We start from the raw sequence: 22,367 nt of genomic DNA, 5'->3' as shown, positions 1-22,367 counted from the left end.
CTCTGGGCCACAGTCTTTCACATCTAAAGATCTTTTTCTCTGCCTCTCTCTAGATTAGGGGTCCCATTTTGTTTTCTGGCAATAGCCACATAGAGCTTCGTCCACCTAAAAACCTGGAAGATCTACGAGCCTTCACAGCTCTCAACCTGACACTCCACCGGCCCAAACTACACCAACACAGGCGTCGCCAGAGTGCAGAGGAAGACAATCTGTTTGTCCTTTATCTGGGAAACAAAAATGTAAGTTACAATTACTTGATTCAAATATGTACATCATTTCCAATAAAAACAACACTACTGCTGCCAAAAGCAAGTGAACTGAAAGACACAGTTGCGCTGAGGTAATGAAGATATTATAGTCAAGTACATTCAGTCATTACACTTTTCAGTGCGGCTCCTTTTGTATTACGTGTAGATCTTATTATTATCCGCTACCTGTTCACCTACAGACACAGAAGGACTATGTCGGTATGGTGGTCAAGAACAGTGTACTGTATTGTGTGTACAAACTGGGGGGCATACTCCATGAAATAAAGACCAGTAAAATCACAGAGTCCAGCACTAACAGTTCATTTATGGACAGAGTGGATTTCCGCAGGTAAAATCAATACCATTACTTTTCCTGATAGATGTTTAAAGCTAAATCTCAGAAGGCACCTTGAATGAGCATGTAATGGTTTTATTCAGTGTATTGCACTGTTCTGGCTTTAGAGTTTACCAAGACGCAGAAGTCGTCTACACCAAGACCTACACTTCATCTGCGCCTGAAAAGCTTCCACCAATGACAAATCAAGCAAATACAACAGTTACCTTGCTGGATTTGGACCGTGATGAGGTGGTCTTGTATGTGGGAGGCTATCCAAATGACTTCACTGTAAGTAAATGAGACTGACTTCAGAATTCCAGCCAAAGGGCCCATATCATTTTAGAAAATGAAAGAGTTTGATATAGAATCCCTGTTTCATGCAGCTCATATATGGGTTTCTAAGCTGAAAAGCAGTGTTTTTGTGATGTCACAACACATTTGCATATACACTGGTGGACCCTTTAGAATTTTCTATATTTCTTGCATAAGTTTGACCTAAAACTTAATCACATCTTCATACCTAGTAGTAATAGCAGATAAAGAGAATCAAATTAAACAAATGAGACAAAAATATTAACCTTTGTCATTTATTTATTGAGGAAAATGATCCAAAATTTTACATATCTGTGAGTGGTTTCTGGTAACTGTTGATTAGCCCTGCACATTGGCTCGATGGAGTTTTAGCCCATTTTTCCATACAAAAAAGCTTCAACTCTTATGTTGGAGGGTTTCCTCCCATGAACTGCTTGCTTCAGGTCCTTCCGTAACATTTGTATAGGATTAACGTCAGGACTTAGGAGGAGAGTTCATTGTTTCATCATTGATGGCAGACTGTCCTGGCCCAGCACAACAGGCCCATAACCATGATACTACCACCACCATGTTTCACAGATGGGAGAAGGTTTTTCTGCTAGAATGCCATGTTTTCCTTTCTCCAAACAGATTCTCGTTGAAACCAAAGAGAACTATTTTGGTCTTATCTGTCCACAAAACACTGTTCCAGTAACCTTTTGACTTGTCCATGTGATCTTTAGCAAACTGCAGATGGGCAGCAATGTCCTTTATGGAGAGCAATGGCTCTCTCCTTGTAACCCTGCCATGCACACCAGTGTTCAGTGTTCTCCTGATTGTGGACTCATGAACATTAACATTAGCCACTGTGAGACTGACCTTTAGTTCCATCCATCCATCCATCCATTTTCTAAGCCGCTTCTCCGTCAGGGTCGCGGGGGGGTGCTGGAGCCTATCCCAGCAGTCTTCGGGCGGATGACCTTTAGTTATTAAACTTAATTATCCTGGGTTCCTTTTTGACCTAGCAGACTATTATATACGCCTTGATCTTGGCGTGATCTTCGGTGGTTGACCACTCCTGGAGAGAGAAAAATGGTCTTAAATTTCCTTCATTTGTACACAGTCTGTCTGACTATGGATTGGTAGAGTCCAAACTCTTAAGAGAAGGTTTTATATCCTTTTCCAGCCGGATGAGGTGGAACAACTCTTCTTCTGAGGTCCTCAGAAATCTTGTTTGTTTGTGCCAAACACTTCCACAAACATGTGTTGTGAAGATCAGACTGTGACAGATCTCTGTTCTTTAAAAAAAACAGGGTGGTCACTCACACCTGATTACCATCCCACTGATTGAAATCATCTGACTCTAATTTCACCTTCAAACTGTCTGCTCATCCTAAAGGTTCACCTATTTTTGCCACTCACAGATACACTGATGAGGCATAACATTATGACCACCTCCTCGTTTCTACGTGGTAGAATGATCCACCACCCAAATAGTACCTGCTCTGTGGGGGTCCATGGGGGTCCTGACCACTGAAGAACAGGGTAAAAGGGGGCTAACAAAGTATCAGAGAAACAGATGGACTACAGTCTGTAATTGTAAGTGGAGCTGATAAAATGGACAATGAGCATAGAAACAAGGACATAGGTCGTAATGTTATGCCTGATCGGTGTATGTCAGAAAAGATGAGGAATAATGATTTCATTTTTCCTTTGCCCCACCCGTTCCAGTTATTGGGAGTGTTTCTGCCTGGAATAAGACATAATCAGAATAGAATCAATTAGGCTTACATGCACACTAACTAAAAAAGCTTGTTTAATTCTGTGCAAATGTAAAGATATTTTCAAATTCTCAATCTCAGTTTGGTTTAGAACTGATTGCTACTTTTGTCTTGTTTGGATTTATAATTCTAGCCACCAAAGGAGCTCAAATATCCCAAATTCAGAGGATGCATTGAATTTTCCACATTAAATGAACACATTCTCGGCCTCTACAATTTCCAGAACGCTGTCAACATAGCACGTACAGACAGATGTCTAAGGTAACTGGAAAAATTCCTCCTGCCAGACACAGAAAAGAGATGGGAATAGTGGTCATGTATGGTACGATTTGTGGAAGTCCTGTTTAATGGGATTTCTCTTTTCTCTTCCAGAGGTGAGGTCCGTCAGGTGGGGCAGTATTTTGATGGCACAGGCTACGGGAGGGTCAACATGGCAGGCACAAGTAGAACTGTCAAATTCTTTGTCTTAAGTAGACAAGAGAATGCCCTGCTGTTCTTTATGGGTAAAAAGGTGAGCTGCAACACACAGGAGGTACCCGTGAAATGAAAAGCATGGTCAATTTGCTGTGTATTTAAACACACAAAGAAATGCATTCAATTTAATTCCAATTCAATTCAAATATGTACGTAATCAATCTACATCAAATCAATCGTTTGTATTGCTTGCTTTGGGAAACTATGTTGTACATAATTTGAATCATGTAAATTCCGTGTGCTCACTGTTTCTGTCTTGCTGCTGCTCACTTGGCTGGCAGCTTGACTTTAGAAAGCAGCCACAGTCTTCAGTTATGACCTAAATAATCTTCTAGGATGATTAACTTTTAATGCATCTCTGTTACAAAGTGCTTCATAGGGGGAAAACAACATTTTGTGACATTCTCTTGAGCATACAAATCCTCTGGGTTCACGTGTTGTCTGAAAATCTCAATATTTAAACAGTTCTCCAGATACATTTCTCATATGGGTCGACATGTGACAACATCTCTAATCGAATCCCTGCTTTTACAGGACACTCATTTCACAGTTACTGTGGAGGAAGGCTTTGTCGTTTTGCGGATAAGTCAAGGGAACCAAACCAGAACTGAAAAGAGCAATAGAAACATCTTCCCTGTGGTAAGAACCGCCAAAGATGGCCTTCAAAATTACTGTCGCTGTCAAATTAGTTAACTTCTGCCAGAGGTGGACAAAGTAAACAAATCATGAACTTGAGTTAAGGTAGAGATAACTTTCTGCAAACAAGTTTTGGTTTAAGATTTATTTGCAACAAACAAGTTTTGGTTTAAGATTTATTTGCAACTTAGCCAAAAGTCTTATTCACAAGTTTAAATTTCATTTTTAAAAATTAATTAATTAATTAAAAAGCCAGTGACAACAATTTCACCCTGCTTGCACTGGGTCAGTATGGCCAGCAGGTCAAAACAAGCTCAGAATTCAATTCAAGTTTATTTATATAGCGCTTTTTACAACAAGGTTGTCACAAAGCAGCTTTACAGAAAAAACAGGTCCACGCCTCTTATGAGCATCACCACAGTGAAGCCAATTTTGTGGTGACTACAGTGGTAAGGAAAAACTCCCTTTAAGAGGAAGAAACCTTAGAAGGGACCAAGGCTCAGTCCGAGGAACCCAACCCCCGTGGGTCGACCCGCACAGAAGAAACAGAACAGAAACAAGAACAACAGTACAAAGAGAGTGCAAAAAGATGGCTGGAACGCTGGAACCACGAATGGGGCACCTCCAGACAGGCCAACGGGGCATCTCGACACATGTGAGAGAGATAGAGAGAGAGAACGGAGTGGGAGGGAAGAAAGATAGGTTAGAAGGGTTGTGTTAATCCCTGTTGAGCGGGACAGGGCCGATTCCAGAGTGCTGCAAACACGAATCGGCACCTCCAGACAGGCCAACCGAACATCTCGACGCATGCGAGAGAGACAGAGAGAGAGAACAGAATGGGAGGGAAGAAAAAGAGGTTAGAATGGTTTTATACTATGCTGAAGAGCGGGGCACGCCTGTGAAAAAGCACAGGGACCCTGGATGGACACCTCCAGACAGCAGCTCAGGACATGAGGGGAAAAAGAGAAAGATAATGATTAGAACAGGGTTTGTGTTTGGTGTGTGAGCTGTAAGAGAAATCGTTAAAGGGAGACCAACAGTACAGACTAAGTTTGTGTGCACTGGACAATAGTAGAATAGCTGCAGGCTACAGCTAGAGAGAACCGCTATGATAAATTTATCTAAAAGCTTGTTCAAAAAGAAATGTTTTGAGTCTGGATTTAAAGACTGAGAGTGTGTCTGAGTCCCGTATATTAATAGGGAGATTATTCCAAAGTTGCGGAGCTTTATAAGAGAAAGCTTTACCTAATGCGTTGTTTTTTCTAATACGCGGGACTGATAATAAGCCGGCCTCTTGCGAGCGGAGTGTACGTGGCGGGTTATAAGGGATAAGGAGTTCCGCCAGATATTGCGGGGCCAGCCCTTTAAGAGATTTATACGTCAAAAGGAGTATTTTATAGTCTATACGGAATTTAACAGGTAACCAATGTAGGGATGAGAGGATTGGTGTAATATGATCAAATTTTCTAGCTCTGGTGAGCACCCTAGCAGCTGCATTTTGAACCAGCTGGAGCTTATTCAAAGATTTACATGAACTTCCAGCCAACAAAGCATTGCAGTAGTCCAGTCTAGAGGTTATGAATGCATGCACCAGCTTCTCAGCATCTGCATGAGAGAGTATGTTGCGGAGTTTAGCTATATTACGTAGATGGAAGAATGCGGTTTTAACTATGCTGCATATATGCACATCGAATGAAAGAACTGAGTCAAAAATGACTCCTAAGTTTCGCACCGTTTTACCTGGTATGATTAGGTGACCATCTATTTCTACTACAATATTATCGATTTTATCAAGTTTGGGACCTAGTAGGAGGACCTCAGTTTTATCTGAATTTAGTAGGAGAAAATTAAGTGTCATCCACTTTCTTATTTCTCTAATACAATCAGTTATTTGGTTTAGACAGAGGTCCTCATTGGGTTTAGCTGATATGTAAAGTTGGGTGTCATCTGCATAACAGTGAAAGTTAATACCGTGCCTACGGATTATTTTACCCAGCGGTAGCATGTAGAGTGTAAAGAGTATTGGGCCCAGAATTGACCCTTGTGGGACACCATATTTAACTCTAGACTGATAAGAGCATTTATTCTTTAAATGAACACACTGGTAGCGATCACTAAGATAGGATTTGAACCAGGTGAGGGCGGATCCTTTAATTCCTATAAGATTTTCTAATCTATTGAGCAAAATAGCGTGATCTATAGTGTCAAAGGCAGCACTGAGATCAAGGAGCACAAGAATGGCAGTGCTGCCCCTATCGAGTGCAGAAAGTAGGTCATTTGTTACTCTTAGCAAGGCGGTTTCTGTGCTGTGATTTTGTCTGAATCCTGATTGGAAAACTTCATGAATGCTGTTGTTTTGTAAATAAGAGCACAGCTGCTTAAACACTATTTTTTCAAGAATTTTGGCTATGAAGGGGAGATTGGAAATCGGTCTATAATTAGCCAGCTCACAGGGATCCAGATTTGGCTTTTTTATGATGGGCTTAATGACTGCCAATTTGAGAGAATTAGGTACATAGCCCAAGCTGAGAGATGAATTGACTATATCTAGTAATGAGTTCCCAACCTTAGGCAGTGCCTGTTTAAATAGATGTGTAGGTACAGGATCTAATAAGCATGACGTCGATTTTAATGAGCTAATTATATTAAGCAAATCCTTTTCTATAACTGGGATAAAATTCTCTAGGTGTGGCTCAGAGCTGGTGCAGCATTCATCTATGTCTATAGGTATGTTATGTGAGTGACACTGAATTTCTAGTCTAATATTATTAATTTTAAAGTGTATTTTAAAGTATTTTAAAGTGAATAAAGTGACCGCTGGGCCCTGATTGGTGCTCTTGCTTTGCGCTTCGTTTGTTTTGACATGTTACGTTTTTATACACACAGAAACCAAAAGGAACGATAGATTTCTCAAATGTAGTGGAGAAAAAGTCGGATATTTGACTTTGAAATGTAGTGGAGTGAAAGTAAAAAGTCGCCCAGAATGGAAAAACTTCAGTAAAGTACAGATACACTAAAAAAACTACTGTACAGTAGCGAATTACAGTTACTTAGTTACTGTCCACCTACTTATGCCTTCTGGAGCTTTTAAGACCACTTTGGGTTTTCATTTGGGGCAGATCATTAAAAATAATACTTCATAAAAAAACTTTTCATGCATTTTAATTGCATAAAATGTATCGTAGCACATAGAGGTGGGCGATATGGCAAAAACAGATAAAAACTGATTTTTATTGCAATGATTTTCATGACACACGACATGTTAGGATACATTTTTTCCAGACATCTAATTAGAAAATTGAACCAGTAGTGCTGCATTTAAAAAAAAAAAATCAAAAACTGTGAAAACAATACTTGGCATCCTGTGCGCACTAAATCCAGCTAAATAGGACTAATTTCGCTCTGTTTCTAATGAAACATGCAGTTGGTCAGTGTCTACATGTACTGATGATATGCACGGTATGTTCATGTATGTGTATATTGTGACATCATTTATCCCAGTAACGATATATATATAGTCATATTGCTCAACCCTAAAATCATCTACAGCCAAAACAGATGGTTCTTCAAGGGTTCTATTTAGAACATTTCATGCATAAATGTTTTTTTTGCCTGGTGAAATGGTTCTTCAGATTGATGGAGGATGGCTATCTTTAGAACCTTCTTGAAAAAGGTCCTATATAGCACCAAAAAGTGTTATTTTGTTGTTATGATGTCAAGATTGTAACAATAGAAGTCTTTTCATTTGAAATCACAATGTGCCAAGATTTCATGATGAACGGACCAATAAAGTGACCTGAAATTTCTTTGAATAAATAAAATGCAATACAGTGCTTCATTCCGACAGCAACAAAATACTGCAGCATTCTCCAATTGTTACACAATAGTTGGTAACACTTTATTTGGATGGTCCGCTATAGTTGCTTTGTGGATGCTCAGTCTTTAACTAGCATTCAACCAAATATGTATTAAATACAACTGAACTTGAAGTTGCATGTGAAAAATTCACAATTAAATCTATCCCTAACCCTAAACTCAAAATTTACATCTACTTCTAAACCTAACCTGACCCTTAACGTTATTGATAATCAACTATCACCAGAAAGTTTATCAATTAAATATCTATAGATCATCTATAAAGCGTGACCCAATAGTTTCACAACTGCTTTCTTTTCTTCTTCTACATCACATTTCTAATATTTCTAATTCCATTTTCCATTATAGAAGTTAACCCCCCCCCCCCCCCGACCTCATCCTCAGTATGATTATAACCCCTAAAGCTTATGTGTGGCATGCGCCCTCCCCCTGCATGATGCACATTATGATTTACACATCACTATTCAGACACTTTTCATTTTTTCTTGTAGGTGTACTACCACCAAATTCGAATACTCCAAAGCACCACTGAACATCGGGTCGACATTACTGAGAATTCAGTCAATGTTTGGATCGACTACTGGAGTCTGCAGTCTGCAGAGACAGAAGCTTTTATAGGAGGCGTTCCAGCAGCGACAGCTGTGAGGTAATGGGAGTTTTAGTGTCTGAATGCCTGGCCTACACTGATACTGCGTTATGGACATCTAATAAGAAACCTTAGAGTTTTTCTTAAATATTTGAGAGTCAAACCAAAACATATTTAGCTAACACTACACTTTAACCCTACATCATAACACTGACAGTGACCTGAACCTGTCATGGCAGATAGCATATAGCTGTAATGAATTGTCAAGACAGATGCACTTGCTGTGGCACTAGGGCTGTACACAGAGTGGTTGGTAGAGGGTTGCCAAGTGGTTGCTAGTTGTTGTTAAAAATGAATCCGAGTGTATGGGAGAAATGAGGGATGATAAATCGACACATAGAGGAGTGCAGGTCACTATTGCTCAATTCGAGGACCTGACCTGAGTACATGTAGTTTGGTGTATGTTGGATAAAAGAAATAATACGGCAAAAATGAATGGACGCCTATAGGAGAAACGAGGGATGAAAAAAAATGAAAAACAGATGAGTGTAGGTCAGAACAACATTGAATTGGTGCTTGAGGGCCTGCCCTGAGGGTATATGTGAAACTGAGTATCGTTGGTCGGTGAGACGTACAGTAGATGGACATGCCACTTTAGCACCCTGTTCATTCCTATGGGAAAAAAGTTATAATGTTGTATGAAAACCAAACAATGGATCGAAAGGCTGGAAATGCTGGAACAGTGTAGATATCTCAGAAACTGCAGGACAGAGTTAGCAGACAAAAATCCAACAGAAAAATGAAAAAAAGAAGAAGAAGAAGAAGAAGAATATAAAAGAATAGAAAATGCTTTGCAATGCGGATTCACTTCTTCTTGTTCTTTCGGCTGCTCCCTTTAGTGGTCGCCACAGCGGATCATCTGCCTCCATCTTGTCCTATCCACTGCCTCCTCTACTTTCACACCAACCATCTCCATGTCCACCTTCACTACATCCATAAACCTTCTCTGAGGTCTACCTCTTCTCCTTCTACCTGGCAGCTCCATCTCCAACATTCTTTGCCCAATATATCCACTATTCCTCCTCAACACATGTCCAAACCATCTCAACCTGGCCTCTCTGGCTTTATCTCCAAACTGCTCCACCTTCACTGTCCCTCTGCTCTGCTCATTTCTAATCTTGTCCAGCCTTGTCACTCTCAACGACAATCTCAGCATCTTGCAATGCGGATTCACTAATAATATAATTTTGTTTTTCAGTTGATTTAACAAATTCCTACAAACTTATGCCACTGCTCTCAATCTGACTAACATTTCACCCCAAACACTGTAAAAAAAAAAAAAAAAAGTATATATATATATATATATATATATATATATATATGTGTGTGTGTGTGTGTGTGTGGGTGTGTGTGTGTGTGTGTGTGCGCGTGTGTGAGCGCAGGTGTGTGTGTGTGTGTGTGTGTGTGTGTGTGTGTGTGTGTGTGTGTGTGTGTGTGTGTGTGTGTGTGCGTGCGCTTTACTATCAGATTTTTCACTGATATCCTTTGAAGAGTGTTTCTGATCATTTGATTTGACCTATCAGTTGACAATTTGAAGTTACTACATGTCTTAACTGTGGATCCTGCTCTTCATGTCAGACATAACATCAGCTACCCACCATTTAGAGGATGCTTGAAAAGCCTTGAAGTGGATGTTTATGTCAGATTCACTGAGGAAGTTGGAATTGTCCCTGGTTGTCCAGTGGATTTACTGGTAAGTCTGACTTACAGCATTCAGTAAGATTTGGAACAGCTCCCCTTTAATGAAATCAGCTCAAATAAATTCTCATTTCAGTCTCTCTCACTGTGAGCTTGGACCAGAGTGAGGAAATGTATGGGTTTTACTGACATAGCCAGGGTCAGCCAGCTGTAGGGATTTCTAACTTAACTTGGCATAAATGAGGATAAACTTGATAATAAGGTGACTTTTGTAATTTTTAAAAATTTAAACTTAAAAGCCCTAAATTAGCTGAAGTATTCTCCCAAACATTAAATTCTTTTTTATTGTACTGAATAAAATCCATGGCCCCATGGCTGTTAAAAAAGTGCTAAATATCAATAATCAGCAATGTATAAAATATATAGCCCACAAGAAACAAAAAACAAATGGATATTTTATAGATATGGAATAATATTTACCTTTATAGAGTTTAAACTGGGATATTCTATGACCTTTACTGTCACATACGTGTTTATCATGAAGCTTAATTTAGCTTTACTATAGTCTATGGCTTTAGTAAAAGTCTTGGCCAGAAGTAGTTGTAGTAATGGGAACCACTGGGAGATAATGTCTTATATATTATTATATTGCTATAACCTTGCTGAATGAAGTGGTATGCTGAATAAAATGACTGGTTCTTGGTGCTGTAGGGTTTGCGTGAAGCTTCTTTGGAGATGGGGGGCGCTCTTTCTTTTGGTCAGAATATCACACAGTCAGATGCCGGGACGATGGTTTCACTAGGGTTCAAATCCACCCAGAGCAGCGGCCTCCTGCTCCACACTGGCAACGTGGTGAGTGCTCTACTCTGAAAATTACCCTGAATATCATGACACCTTCTCAGATTTTCAGAACAGATGTTGTGTTATTTTTTTAATAGTGTGTCCAGGTAGTCCCTTAAGCTCCACCGGTGGTTCCAAAATGCATTTCCTTGTATTTTTCATATCTTTCATATTTCATTAGCCACATTCAGAAGCTGGGCGTCGTATGAGGCTGTAACTCTTCTCTCCAGTCTAATAGACGGTGATGTCATTTTAAACCCTTATAATAAAAGAAGCTGAACTCAGATTGTTTTTCTACTGAAAGTCGACCAATTTTCCCCAAATCTGGGCTATAAACTATGAACAGCTGGTGTCTCTTCAGTGATCTGCTCTGTAAACATTATTTTTATGAAATAATACAAAGAGCGTCTAAGACTTTCGGCTTTCAGCAGTAAATTGGATATATATATATATATATATATATATGTATATAGAGAGAGAGATATGTGTGATTATAAACACATTCACTGTGAATTTGAGGGGAAATATGTCTTATCTTTCAATTAAAAATACGTTTTTCCTACAAATTGAAAAAATGTCAACATGAATTGCACTTTCACTTTGAAGGCGATGAAGACTGACTCTATTTAAACGAACATGCGTGTGAAAATTCTATTAATTTATCGCTTGCGGTTTTTTTGGACTGCATTGTGTTCAGATTTTTGACACAAAAGTGTTTACCAGTCAGAAATACCGTGTGCTTTTGTGACCTGACAATAAATGTGATGAAATAGTGATAACATAAAAACGTGGTGTTAATTAACACTATAAGAGGTTTTAAGAGTGTAAGACCGTCGGGCCGTATCTGGTAAAACTCTGAATGCCAAATTGATGAGGCATTAAAGTTTTAAGAAAACACAGAGTATAATATAAAAAATGTTTGTATGACACTAAACTTGAGTGTTATATTAAACATCCAGCAAAGCTTAAATGAAAAAATATTCGATACAAATATAATAAAACGTGCTGATCAGACCTATCTGAGAACTGTGTGGCCCGCCCCTCATACAGACCTAAAATCATCATCCAGCTTTTATGTGACAGTAACTAAATGAAAACAAAGCCATGGACGAACAAATGTGCAGATGAATGAACAAGCAAACCCATAAAAGGACAAAGCATTGCATCAATGAAGGAACCGACAAACAAACAGTGTTTGTTTACCAATAAGAGTCCTTGGGCAAGACTCCTCACACCGCCTTGGCCTACCTATGTGAAAAAATGATCAAAATTGTAAGTCGCTCTGGATAGGAGCGTCAGCCAAATACCGTAATTATAAATGAATGAACTACAGACGGGTGGTCTAGCTTGCTAGCCTGGTATGCTGGATTAGTTTCAGCTCGCTAAGACTCTCTGCCTCTGAAACTGCTTTATGTGGGCGGGGCAAGAGATGTCAGCTCGTTATTGATCAGGGAAATGCTTACGTAAGTATTACCCAAGAATAGGACCACCCAGTTTACATTCAGAGGGGAGAATTTAATTAATGAATTAATTAAGTGACCCTTATTAGTCCCACAATGGGGAAATTTCACCTCCACAATCTAACCCGTCCATTCAGTGAAACACCACATACACAGTGGTGAAGACACACACTAGGGGGCAGTGAGCACACTTACCTGGAGTGGTGGGCAGCCCTATCCTCAGCGCCCAGGGAGCAGTTAGGGCTTCGGTGCTTTGCTCAAGGACACCTCAGTCATAGACTGTCAGCTCAGAGGATCAAACCGGCGACCTTCTGGTTGCAAGGCTGGTAAAAATATGATGAAATACCATTTATTGGTCATTGCAACATTATTTAAAGGGTAAACTTAGCACATGTTTACTGTCTGCCTGCAGGACCGTAACTGACCTAATTAGAAAGAAAACACAGATTTAGGTTCACTGGGTCTTAAAAACATTGTTCAAATGTAAACAGGAGGAGCAAGAAACTGTCAACAGCTAAGATGATTTCAAATGACCTGGCTATGATTATAGACAGCAGTCTAGTCATGATTACTTGTTCCACAGGACAGTGGATTCAAACTGTCTCTGGTTGGCGGCCACGTGGAGATGACAGACAGCACAAACACTTTGAAATCTAAACACAGATATGACGAGGGAGGATGGCACTATGTGACGGCTTTCAGGAACAGCACAGGGTAACAAATGAGCCCGGGTGCTCACCGATCCTCTAAATCGACATCATGTCCACATCAATAAAAATTTTTGATGTAATATGTATTTTATTTATTTATTTTGTATTATGCATCTATTTGACATCTGAATTACATACATTTAAGCCCTCATTTTAGTCTTTAAATGATTTGCTAAACTGAATGACTGACAGGAGCTGCCATAATTCGTATTTTGAGATCTTTCGTCATATGCTTCCTTTCAGAATGGAGCTAAATATTGATAATTCAGATATTGGAAAGAAACAGGCACCTGCCTCAGCCACCGTACCCACAGACCTAGATATTATTTTAGGACAGGAGACATTCCAGGGCTGCCTGAGGAACTTTTACATGAGAAGGTTAGTAGCATTATCTTGTTTGTTTGTACCTTATTACCGATATAGTAGTAGAATGCACGCACACCACTACAGCAACACTGGAAATGGCCATTCATAACAGGTCTCCGTCTTCTCTTGGCGTGTAGGCTGGGGGACACTTACATTCCAGCTGATCTGAGCACTTTCAGTCAGACTGGGCTCGTGTCTTTAGGATACTGTAAAGCACAGCACCCTCCTCTGTCCATGACTGAGAAAAGCAACTTTAAACACAGACGGACAGTTCACTGGCCGAACGTCCAAAAGGTATTTCAGGCAGAAAGATTGTAACTGTAACTATTGGACTTCCTCAAGGAGAGCTTTGGAAATGCATGTGTTAAAAAAGAAGGTTCTTCAAGGATTTTTTTAGTAAAAGGAATGGTTCTGTTTAGAACTATGGGTTTTACGTAGAACCATTTCGTGCTTAAATGGTCTTTTGCATGTTCTTACATTGTTGTAATTTCAACCTTGTAATTTTCAAGCTTATAGAAGAACCCTTTTTGGTGCTACAGAGTCATTTTCAAAAAGGTTCTATATAGAACCATATATGACACATTCTCCATCAAACTGAAGAACTGTCACCATGCAAATAACCACTTTAATGAAATGGTTCTATATAGAAATCACGGTTGTAAATAGAACTTATGCGTTTACTAAAGAACCCTTGAAGAACCAGCTGCTTTTAAGTGTGTGGATGATTTGTCATCAATGTCAATCAATGATTTGTTTATTTGTCTGTTTGTATTTATTCTACCATAATTTTTGTTTTTTTAAAACAATAAACACTGACAGGATAAATTTACCAGCTATTTTCCTGATGGCTACAACTTTTGCACTGTACTGTAAGATGAAGCAAGTGAATCGGTAGGTTGTTGTTGTTGGTAGTCACCACGGGTCTGGTCACTGGCACAGTGGGTCTCATCCTTCCTGTAAACATCACCCGTAGTTGTGTACTGTAAGAAACTGGGCTCCAAAATGAATGTATTAGCGATTAGTATAATTTGTAGCTATAACAGTCCGGTTCAGTGACCGCACTACTACACACTCCCAGCCTGTGGCCGATCTCACAATCCCTCTTCCCATCGTTCGTGAACAAGACCCCGAGATACTTAAACTCCTCCACCTGGGGCAAGTCCTTTCCCCTTACCTGGAGTGGGCATGCCATCCTTTTCCAGGCTAAGACCATGGACTCAGATTTGGAGGTGCTGATCCGCATACCAGCCGCTTCACACACAGCAGCAAACAGCACCAATGTATATTATGTGCTTCTTTTTCCTTTCTGGCATGTGCAGAATAATGTCTAATGTACGCATTTTACACCTTTTACTGTGAAAGGATTCCTTTCAGTCAGACTGTATCAAGCCAGCCGGTCTAATCCAGGCCTACCATCTCAGTGCCAGCAGTCAGCTGCAGTACCGCATACAACCAGAGGATCTCAATTTCAGGTAAGTCGTGCTCTTCATTGATCTGCCTTGTCCAAATAGGCGCAGTAAATAATGCATATGACAACATATAGAAAGCACGTTTTGATTGCTTCCCATAATACTACAGCAAATAAGATAAAAATTTCATAGTGTCTTGTGTCTCCCAGACCCCATTTCTCTCTGGACGTGCGGACCACGTCAGCCAGTGGTCTGCTGCTCCACATCGCAGACAATCAAGGTGTTTCTCAAGTGGTTTTGTTCATAACCAGTGGCAGGGTCAAGCTCTCCGTCGGGGGAGGAGGACTGCTTCACTATCAAAAGAAGATTAATAATGGCGACTGGCACAATGTATGCTCACTCCTTTATATTTGGGACCATAATGAAAGCACTAAGCAGGCTCATTATGCAGCCATTAAAGGTGCAGTGTCTTCGATTCAGGCCGATCTATAAGCTGTAATAGAATATACTATACAAAACTATGTTTTGGTTAGTGTATAATCATCCCTAATTTTAAATTATTTTGTTTTTGTTAACTGAGAATGAGCCCTTTATTTCTACATAGGGGTGGGTCCTCTTCCAACAGAGGCTGCCATGTAGCGCTACCATGTTTCCACAGTAGCCCAGAATGGACAAACCAAACACTGGCTCTAGAGATGCCTTTTGCACTTTAACGTTTAAGCAGCAGCTTGAATTTGATGGGGCTACAGCAGTGGTTGGGTGATATAGAAACAAGACGAAGCAGTGGTTGCTGCTGTTGCTGGATAACCATTTTAAGTCATGATAAATTTGGGATGGAGGGTGACTTCTCGTCACCAAAGAAGCGAAAGCATGATAGCCACCACACGTTGAAAGTTCTTCAAGGGTTTTCCAGTAAAGAAAATGGCTCTATATAGAACCATGAGCACTTAAGGGGCCCTATACATGATTAAAGGGTCCTTTGTATGATGCAAATGGCCCTTCTCAATCAATCTGAAGAACCCATTCACAATGCAAATAACCTATAATCATGCAAAAGGTTCTTTGAGTGTTCAAGATTTTATATATATATAAAAATAACAATTTTCTTTGATAAAGAACCCTCAAACGACCATCTTTTTTAGTTGTGTACTATATGCTTGGAAAAGGAGGGTTGGGGGAGGAGTATTAAGTTCAGTGCAACTTCACTGCTAGATGTCACAAAATCTTGCACATTGTACCTTTAATATTAAGACCTGATAAGACCTAATTGCTAACTACTATGAGTCTAATGTGTAATTGTGTAGTTATGAGACTGAGGAACTGAAGCCTGGGCGCTTGCAAGTTGAGGCATTAATCAGACATTGGAAACAATAGAAAAGTCATCTAGGGCTTATTGTGTAGCAGATTTAGTTGACTCCACCCACATTAAGACAAGCTGTGATCCAAAAAAATCACTGACTTTTCAAATAAAGTACATAGTTTGTAATACTCTTGAGAAGTTTCAGCAATTGTGGAGGTTTTCCTTACTCCAACACATCTGACTCATCTCATACCCTCATTGCTGGGTTTAATCAGACATGTTGGAGCAGGGAAATAAGGCCCTGTGGCCTTTTAGGATCAGAGTTTTAGTGCTCTGCTCTGCAACTACTGTGTTAGACTTGTGGCTGGGATCTGAGGGCATCTTCATAATTTTGTTATCCGTGCAGATCAGATTTAGTGTTGAGCAGCACACAGCCCACCTTGTAGTGGATGGCTTCCGGGTGCCGGATGGACAGCTACAACAGGATGAAGGGATTTCTATGGGGCTGCAGGCTCCTGTCTACATTGGGAGTGGACAGGTTCAGACAGTTGCTAGAACTCAGGCAAGTACACACCTTGATTTCTACTTCTACTACTACAAGTGACTTAGTGTTTTTGACCATAGAGTGCTCAAAGTTCGGTGGGTGGAAAACAGCCAGACATTCAAAAGACTGGGCTCTCTATAACAGGCCTGCTTTCACTCTGTGAAGTTAACAGCTCAGGTCGACAGCACAGTTTGTCTGATGGAGGATCAGTCTATATTGTCAACAAAGAATCGATTTTGAAAGTCAGCACATAAAATGTAATAAAAACGTCCTGCTTAAATAGTGCTTGTCATGTATGATGTTAGTTTCAGCTCTCAGTTTTAACTGAGTTGAATGAATTGAGATGGAACCGACCTCCTATCTGATCAAAGTAAATGAGCCCTAAGAAGTCACTGGTCAGCGATACTGCAGTGTCTGGGTGAATTATTTCTAACTTGAAGCTCTGTAAAAAGTGCAGATTCTAAACTTCCAGTGCCATCCATGCCTGTAGGTAGAAAAGGAGATCCTTTGAATTTGAGGAAAAGTGTTTTGACTTGCAAGAGCAAAACCATCCTTGACATTTTTGCCATGTTTTTGTCATTTTTTTAAACAAATGGAAAAAAGTCAAACAAGCAGACCTGTTTATACTGAATGGACGATTATGTAACTGTGTAATTAACCAAACACTGAAATTATTCTATAATGTAAATCAAACATGGAGCAAATATACAGTAACAACCTTAGACTTCTAAGGGTCAGTCTGTGACGAACCTGCCTGTGTACACGTGTCAGAAGGCATGACAGTGGATGTCCGTTGTCTAAGAACATCCATTTCGTTCTTTATTAGGGCAAACCCTTCCCTAAGAAGAGCGTGATTGGGTGTATCCGTGATGTCAGGTTTTATGATCTTCTCATCGGAGAGCCTGCAGTCAATCATGGTGGAGCTCCATGTTTTGATGAGGCAGCAGTGGAGGGGGCGTACTTTGCTGGCGACGGCTCTTATGCAGTTTTAGGTTTGAATCTTATTTACAAAGTCACAGTTCATTTAATTTGGATCGACAGAAAAAAAGTTTGAAGCATTACTTTACCAAAAAGTTTGCTACATATAAAAGTGTTCATTTGGAGATTTAGCTGCTCAATATAGTAATGTATAATATAATATATACATTAGCAATATAGTATTATGTAATAATAGCATTACATAAATTATTACATCATTAATAATTATTAAACCTATATGAAGGAAATACATATTTTATTAAATAAAATAGAAACTAAATAATAAGAAGAAAAAGCAGAAGTATTATTATTATTATTGTTGTTGTTGTTGTTTATTTATTTATTTAGCTGTTGTTATGTTGTTTTTTTATATTCTTATTTTCAGAAAAGTACTTTGTGCTGGGCGCTGAATTCAACATAACATTTGAAGTTCGCCCTAGAAACGTGACAGGCTTACTGTTTCACTGCAGAGGTCATCATGGTCACAGCCTCAGTGTCTTCCTAAAGAAGGCCAAGGTGAGTCTCTTCATGTTTTCCTATTTTAGCTACGATCTTCTTTGTTATCTCATGTTACCCATCGAACTTTTCAAAACAGTCACTGAACCACAAAACAGGATTCAAAAAGCACTCACTGGATTTAAGCCCGATAATCCTTTTTAATTGTATATTTAATTAACTATAATGAATTATAATACATTTTTACTGAAGAGTATTAGGCCTTGTCTGCTTATATGCTACGTAGTGTATACTGTTAGTAGTATTTAGCTTTTGGCGTAGCTTCCTTTGAATAATGGCAGTGATTAATGTACAGCTTATCTTCATTATTTGCTCCTGAAACGTGTGTGAAGGCTTTTGTCTGACTGGGCTGTGCTGCTTGTGTTTCTGTAGATGGTGGTGCAGATGAATGAGGGAGCAGGAGACTACAGCACTTCTGTAATTGCTCCATCACCCCTGTGTGGTCACACCTTCCACCACGTGAAAGGTGATGGTGGTGTTTTCTTGGTTTAGTGTTTTTCCTGCTCCTATTCAACTTGATAACAAGCTGAGGAGAAGAATCAGGAGTGAAAACTGGCTGTTCTCTCTCTTAGAGCACTGGTCAAACCAGCTCTGTGTCTGAAATGGGACAGGCCCAGTGGGACTGCTGAGGACATTTACATTATAATACATCACGTAGTGATTCTCTAACACTGTATACACTGCTCCTTTTTTCCAGTGACCAAAAATGGAAATTCTGTCAAGCTTACGGTGGGCAAAGATTCTAATAGCGCTGTCGGACCTTCTGTGCATCATCACTCCCAGGCTCATGACGCCCTTTACATCGGGGGCGTCCCAGGTAATGCTCAGAACAGTAGACAAGCTTCTCGCTCAGCCTAAAGAAGCACATTTTTATAGATACCAGTGTGTCATACAGAGTCGGAAACCACATAAGCAAGTCTATTTGAGATTACATAACAACGTGTGATGATTGAAGCATGCAGTTTGCACAGGATTAACATGTTGGCTATAAGCTGCCGTTACTTGTTAACATGAGGCATCAAACTGATTTACTACATTTAGAGGAAAGAGAACATCGTGTAAGTTTGGTCTTGGGATGAACGCCTTAAGGATACACTCTTTAAAAAGATGGTTCTTCAAGGGTTCGTTAGTAAAGACAGTGGTTCTACATAAAACCATGAACGCTCAACAAACCATTTGTATTTTTAAAGGGTTCTTTGCAAGGTGAGAAGGTTCTCAGATTGATGGAGAATGCATTGTAAATGGTTCTTTATAAAAAGGATAATTCCAGTCCTAAAATCTGATTGGGGCACCACTGGGATGGTGCTGTATGAGACTTGTGGCGGTAATTTGGTGACCAAAAAGGATTTAAAGTTTTTAACAGTGCCGTTATCATATATTTATTTGATAGGCGGCCGAATGTTCTCCTCATTCAACTGTCCATGGAGCCATATACCATGCATTCTCCATCAATCTGAGGAACATTTCCACAGTGCAAAGAACCCTTTAAGCAGGCAGATGGTTCTTTGAGTGTTCATGTGTTTTGTATGTTGATCTACTCAAATAACTGTAACTATACACTGTTATTTTGTTAATGGACGTCTATTCTCTCTCACTGTCACTGCAGAGACGAAGCGTAAGAGAGTTCCAGTGTGGAGCTCCTTTGTGGGCTGTATGAGGAACGTGAAGATCAACCAGGCTGCTGTTTCATTTGAGTCTGTTACCAGTGTGTTCGGCCCTGTCAACACTAGCGAGTGTCCAGGAGACTAGGAGGCCAGTGGGACCCCGCAGTGGACAAGAGTTTTCGGATTAAATTTTGAGGTTATGTTTGGGTGATTTTAGAGATGGTGGCAAACGTGTAGAACCAAGAGCAAAGCTGCGATTCCTCTTGTAGAATCCGACATTCCTAAACTCTGCCAGAAGGACTTTTCCTGAATAATTAACAGTAATGAGGGTTTGTCACAAGCATAAGAATGACTTGAATCAAATATTTGGTACATCAGAATCGCTGCCTTGCCAGTGAATTGATCATTCATATTTTTAGTATAAAAGAAACAATAAATGGAAAAATAAATTTTATTGTTGATTAAGAATGACTTGGTCTCGCCTTTGTACTTTGATAAATTGCTCTGAAATAATTGGGCTGAAATTAAAATCAGTAGTTTTGTGATGAGCTGTGCTACTGACAGCCAACGCCGTTTCTTGCGGTAAGCGTTATGGTTGCTTAGGACCCCCAAGACACCCTCAGGCCCCTGAGAAAATACATTTTAAAATGCATTTATTGTAATTTGTGAAAAAGACACAGTGAGTCAAGAGGTTTTCTTACATGCTTTCTTCATTAAAATTCAGTCTATTCTTACATAGAGCAGAATCTTACTGGGATGGGAGCCATGAGGGGCCCCCGAATAGGCTCGGAGGATGTTACTTAGGGCCCCTGAATATTCAGAAACGGGCTTGCTGGCAGCTCAAACATATTCATACACTGATACCATTTAAACCAACACCCTTCCGGTTCCTCTTGGCATAAATCTATGTAGACTGAGGGGCGGATATGCTGGTATACTGTGAGCACAGACACTGAAAGGGTCTGTCATAATTTATTTATGTGATGTGGTGTGTGCATTAATGTGTGTCTGTGGGTCTCCTCAGAGAGCAGTCTGATGTTGAGGCTCTCCTCTCTCACTGCCTCTCTCTCTCTCTCTCTCTTGTTCTCTCTCTCTCTTTCTTTTGCTCTCTCTCACTACATTTCTCCTGTTCTCCCTTCTCGTTCTCCTTCCATTCATCTCTCTCCTTCGTTCCATATCTCTGCATCTCTCTGAGTATGGTGTTTATATTTCTAGTGGCATATTTTCCGCTGCACTTGAGAGGCGTGTCTGTACTCAACACACTACAAGACAGGCCTTCCAATATCTCAAGACAAGCAGTCTGGACTGATAGAACTACAGAAATGCACAAGAGACACATGATTTGTATGAAATTTAGTTAATAAAATGTGTTTTTTTATTAACTGATCTTCAATAAACGCAGAGGGTGTCCAATACAAGGGAGCCTGGTCAGCTTACAGGATGCTCAAAAACCTGAGCAGTTTGACTTTTATACAGTATATATGACCACTATGAACCTGCTGTGTCCATTACAAACTGTCAAGCATTAAATCAGAGTTCAGAAAATGTGGTAAAGACCGACAAGAAACACTGTTATATAAAAGATTTATGATAAAGTTTTGGCATAAAGCTTGTTAATCCATTTACTTTAACCCATTTACCCCCTTAGTGTAGGGGCACATGCAGGACATTATAAGGCAAAATAGCCCCCAAGGAAAATATATCGTTTCACCCATGCAAATCATTAAAGTCCTGTCGTGAAATTTCCTCACTACTAAATATTCCACAGTCATCTGTCAGTGGTATTATAACAAAGTGGAAGCGAGTGGGAAGGACAGCAACTCAGCCACGAAGTGTTAGGCCATGTTAAATGACAGAGCGGGGTCAGCAGATGCTGAGGGGCATAGTGCGCAGAGGTCGCCAACTTTCTGCAGAGTCAATCACTACAGACCTCCAAACTTCATGTGGCCTTCAGATTAACTCAAGAACAGTGTAGAGAGCTTCATAGAATGGGTTTCCACGGCTGAGCAGCTGCATACAAGCTTTACATCGCCAAGCGCAATGCAAAGTGTTAAATGCAGTGGTGTAACGAGCCGCGACTGGACCCTAGAGCAGTGGAGACGTGTTCTTTGGATTGACGAGTCTGGGTTTGGTGGTTGCCAGGAGAACAGCACTTGTCTGACTGCATTGTGCCAAGTGTAAAGTTTGGTGGAGGGGGGATTATGGTGCGGGGTTGTTTTTCAGGTGTTGGGCTCGGCCCCTTAGTTCCAGTGAAAGGAACTCTTAATGCTTCTGCACCAAGAGATTTTGGACAATTTCATGCTCCCAACTTTGTGTGAACAGTTTGGGGACGGCCCCTTCCTGTTCCAACATGACTGCGCACCAGTGCACAAAGCAGGTCCATAAAGACATGGATGAGCGTGTTTGGTGTGGAAGAACTTGACAGGCCTGCAGAGAGTCCTGACCTCAACCCGACAGAACCCCTTTGGGAGGAATTAGAGCAGAGACTGCGAGCCAGGCCTTCTCGTCCAACATCAGCGTCTGACCTCACAAATGCTCTTCTGGAAGAACGGCCAAAAATTCCCATAAACACACTCCTAACCCTTGTGCAGAGCCTTCCCAGAAGAGTTGAGCATCATATTAAACCCTAAGGATTAAGAATGGGATCTCACTCAAGTTCACATGTGTGTGAAGGCAGACGAGCGAATGCTTTTGGAAGTGTATATAGTGTATA

General features: G+C 40.2%; 1 protein-coding gene across 1 annotated transcript in view; it reads left to right on the top strand.

Moving 5' to 3' along the window:
• Positions 1 to 20,115, top strand: part of lama3 (laminin, alpha 3) — a 36,109-nt gene extending 15,994 nt beyond the window's left edge. Inside the window, exons 19-38 of the mRNA XM_037545603.1 lie at positions 54 to 239; positions 449 to 597; positions 711 to 873; positions 2,791 to 2,918; positions 3,030 to 3,168; positions 3,666 to 3,770; positions 8,135 to 8,289; positions 9,868 to 9,982; positions 10,639 to 10,779; positions 12,811 to 12,941; positions 13,181 to 13,315; positions 13,441 to 13,597; positions 14,666 to 14,775; positions 14,922 to 15,102; positions 16,419 to 16,574; positions 17,383 to 17,548; positions 17,920 to 18,050; positions 18,423 to 18,516; positions 18,748 to 18,867; positions 19,657 to 20,115. Coding sequence (XP_037401500.1) covers positions 54 to 239; positions 449 to 597; positions 711 to 873; positions 2,791 to 2,918; positions 3,030 to 3,168; positions 3,666 to 3,770; positions 8,135 to 8,289; positions 9,868 to 9,982; positions 10,639 to 10,779; positions 12,811 to 12,941; positions 13,181 to 13,315; positions 13,441 to 13,597; positions 14,666 to 14,775; positions 14,922 to 15,102; positions 16,419 to 16,574; positions 17,383 to 17,548; positions 17,920 to 18,050; positions 18,423 to 18,516; positions 18,748 to 18,867; positions 19,657 to 19,799 — 2,805 coding nt within the window. The 3' untranslated portion in view covers positions 19,800 to 20,115. The remainder of the gene's footprint in view (positions 1 to 53; positions 240 to 448; positions 598 to 710; positions 874 to 2,790; positions 2,919 to 3,029; positions 3,169 to 3,665; positions 3,771 to 8,134; positions 8,290 to 9,867; positions 9,983 to 10,638; positions 10,780 to 12,810; positions 12,942 to 13,180; positions 13,316 to 13,440; positions 13,598 to 14,665; positions 14,776 to 14,921; positions 15,103 to 16,418; positions 16,575 to 17,382; positions 17,549 to 17,919; positions 18,051 to 18,422; positions 18,517 to 18,747; positions 18,868 to 19,656) is intronic.
• Positions 20,116 to 22,367: the final 2,252 nt, after the last annotated feature.

This window comes from Pygocentrus nattereri, chromosome 15, assembly GCF_015220715.1.
Source record: "Pygocentrus nattereri isolate fPygNat1 chromosome 15, fPygNat1.pri, whole genome shotgun sequence".
Classification (NCBI taxonomy): domain Eukaryota; kingdom Metazoa; phylum Chordata; class Actinopteri; order Characiformes; family Serrasalmidae; genus Pygocentrus; species Pygocentrus nattereri.
The sequence above is the reverse complement of the archived record's forward strand: the minus strand, read 5'-3'. Positions and strand labels throughout refer to the sequence as shown.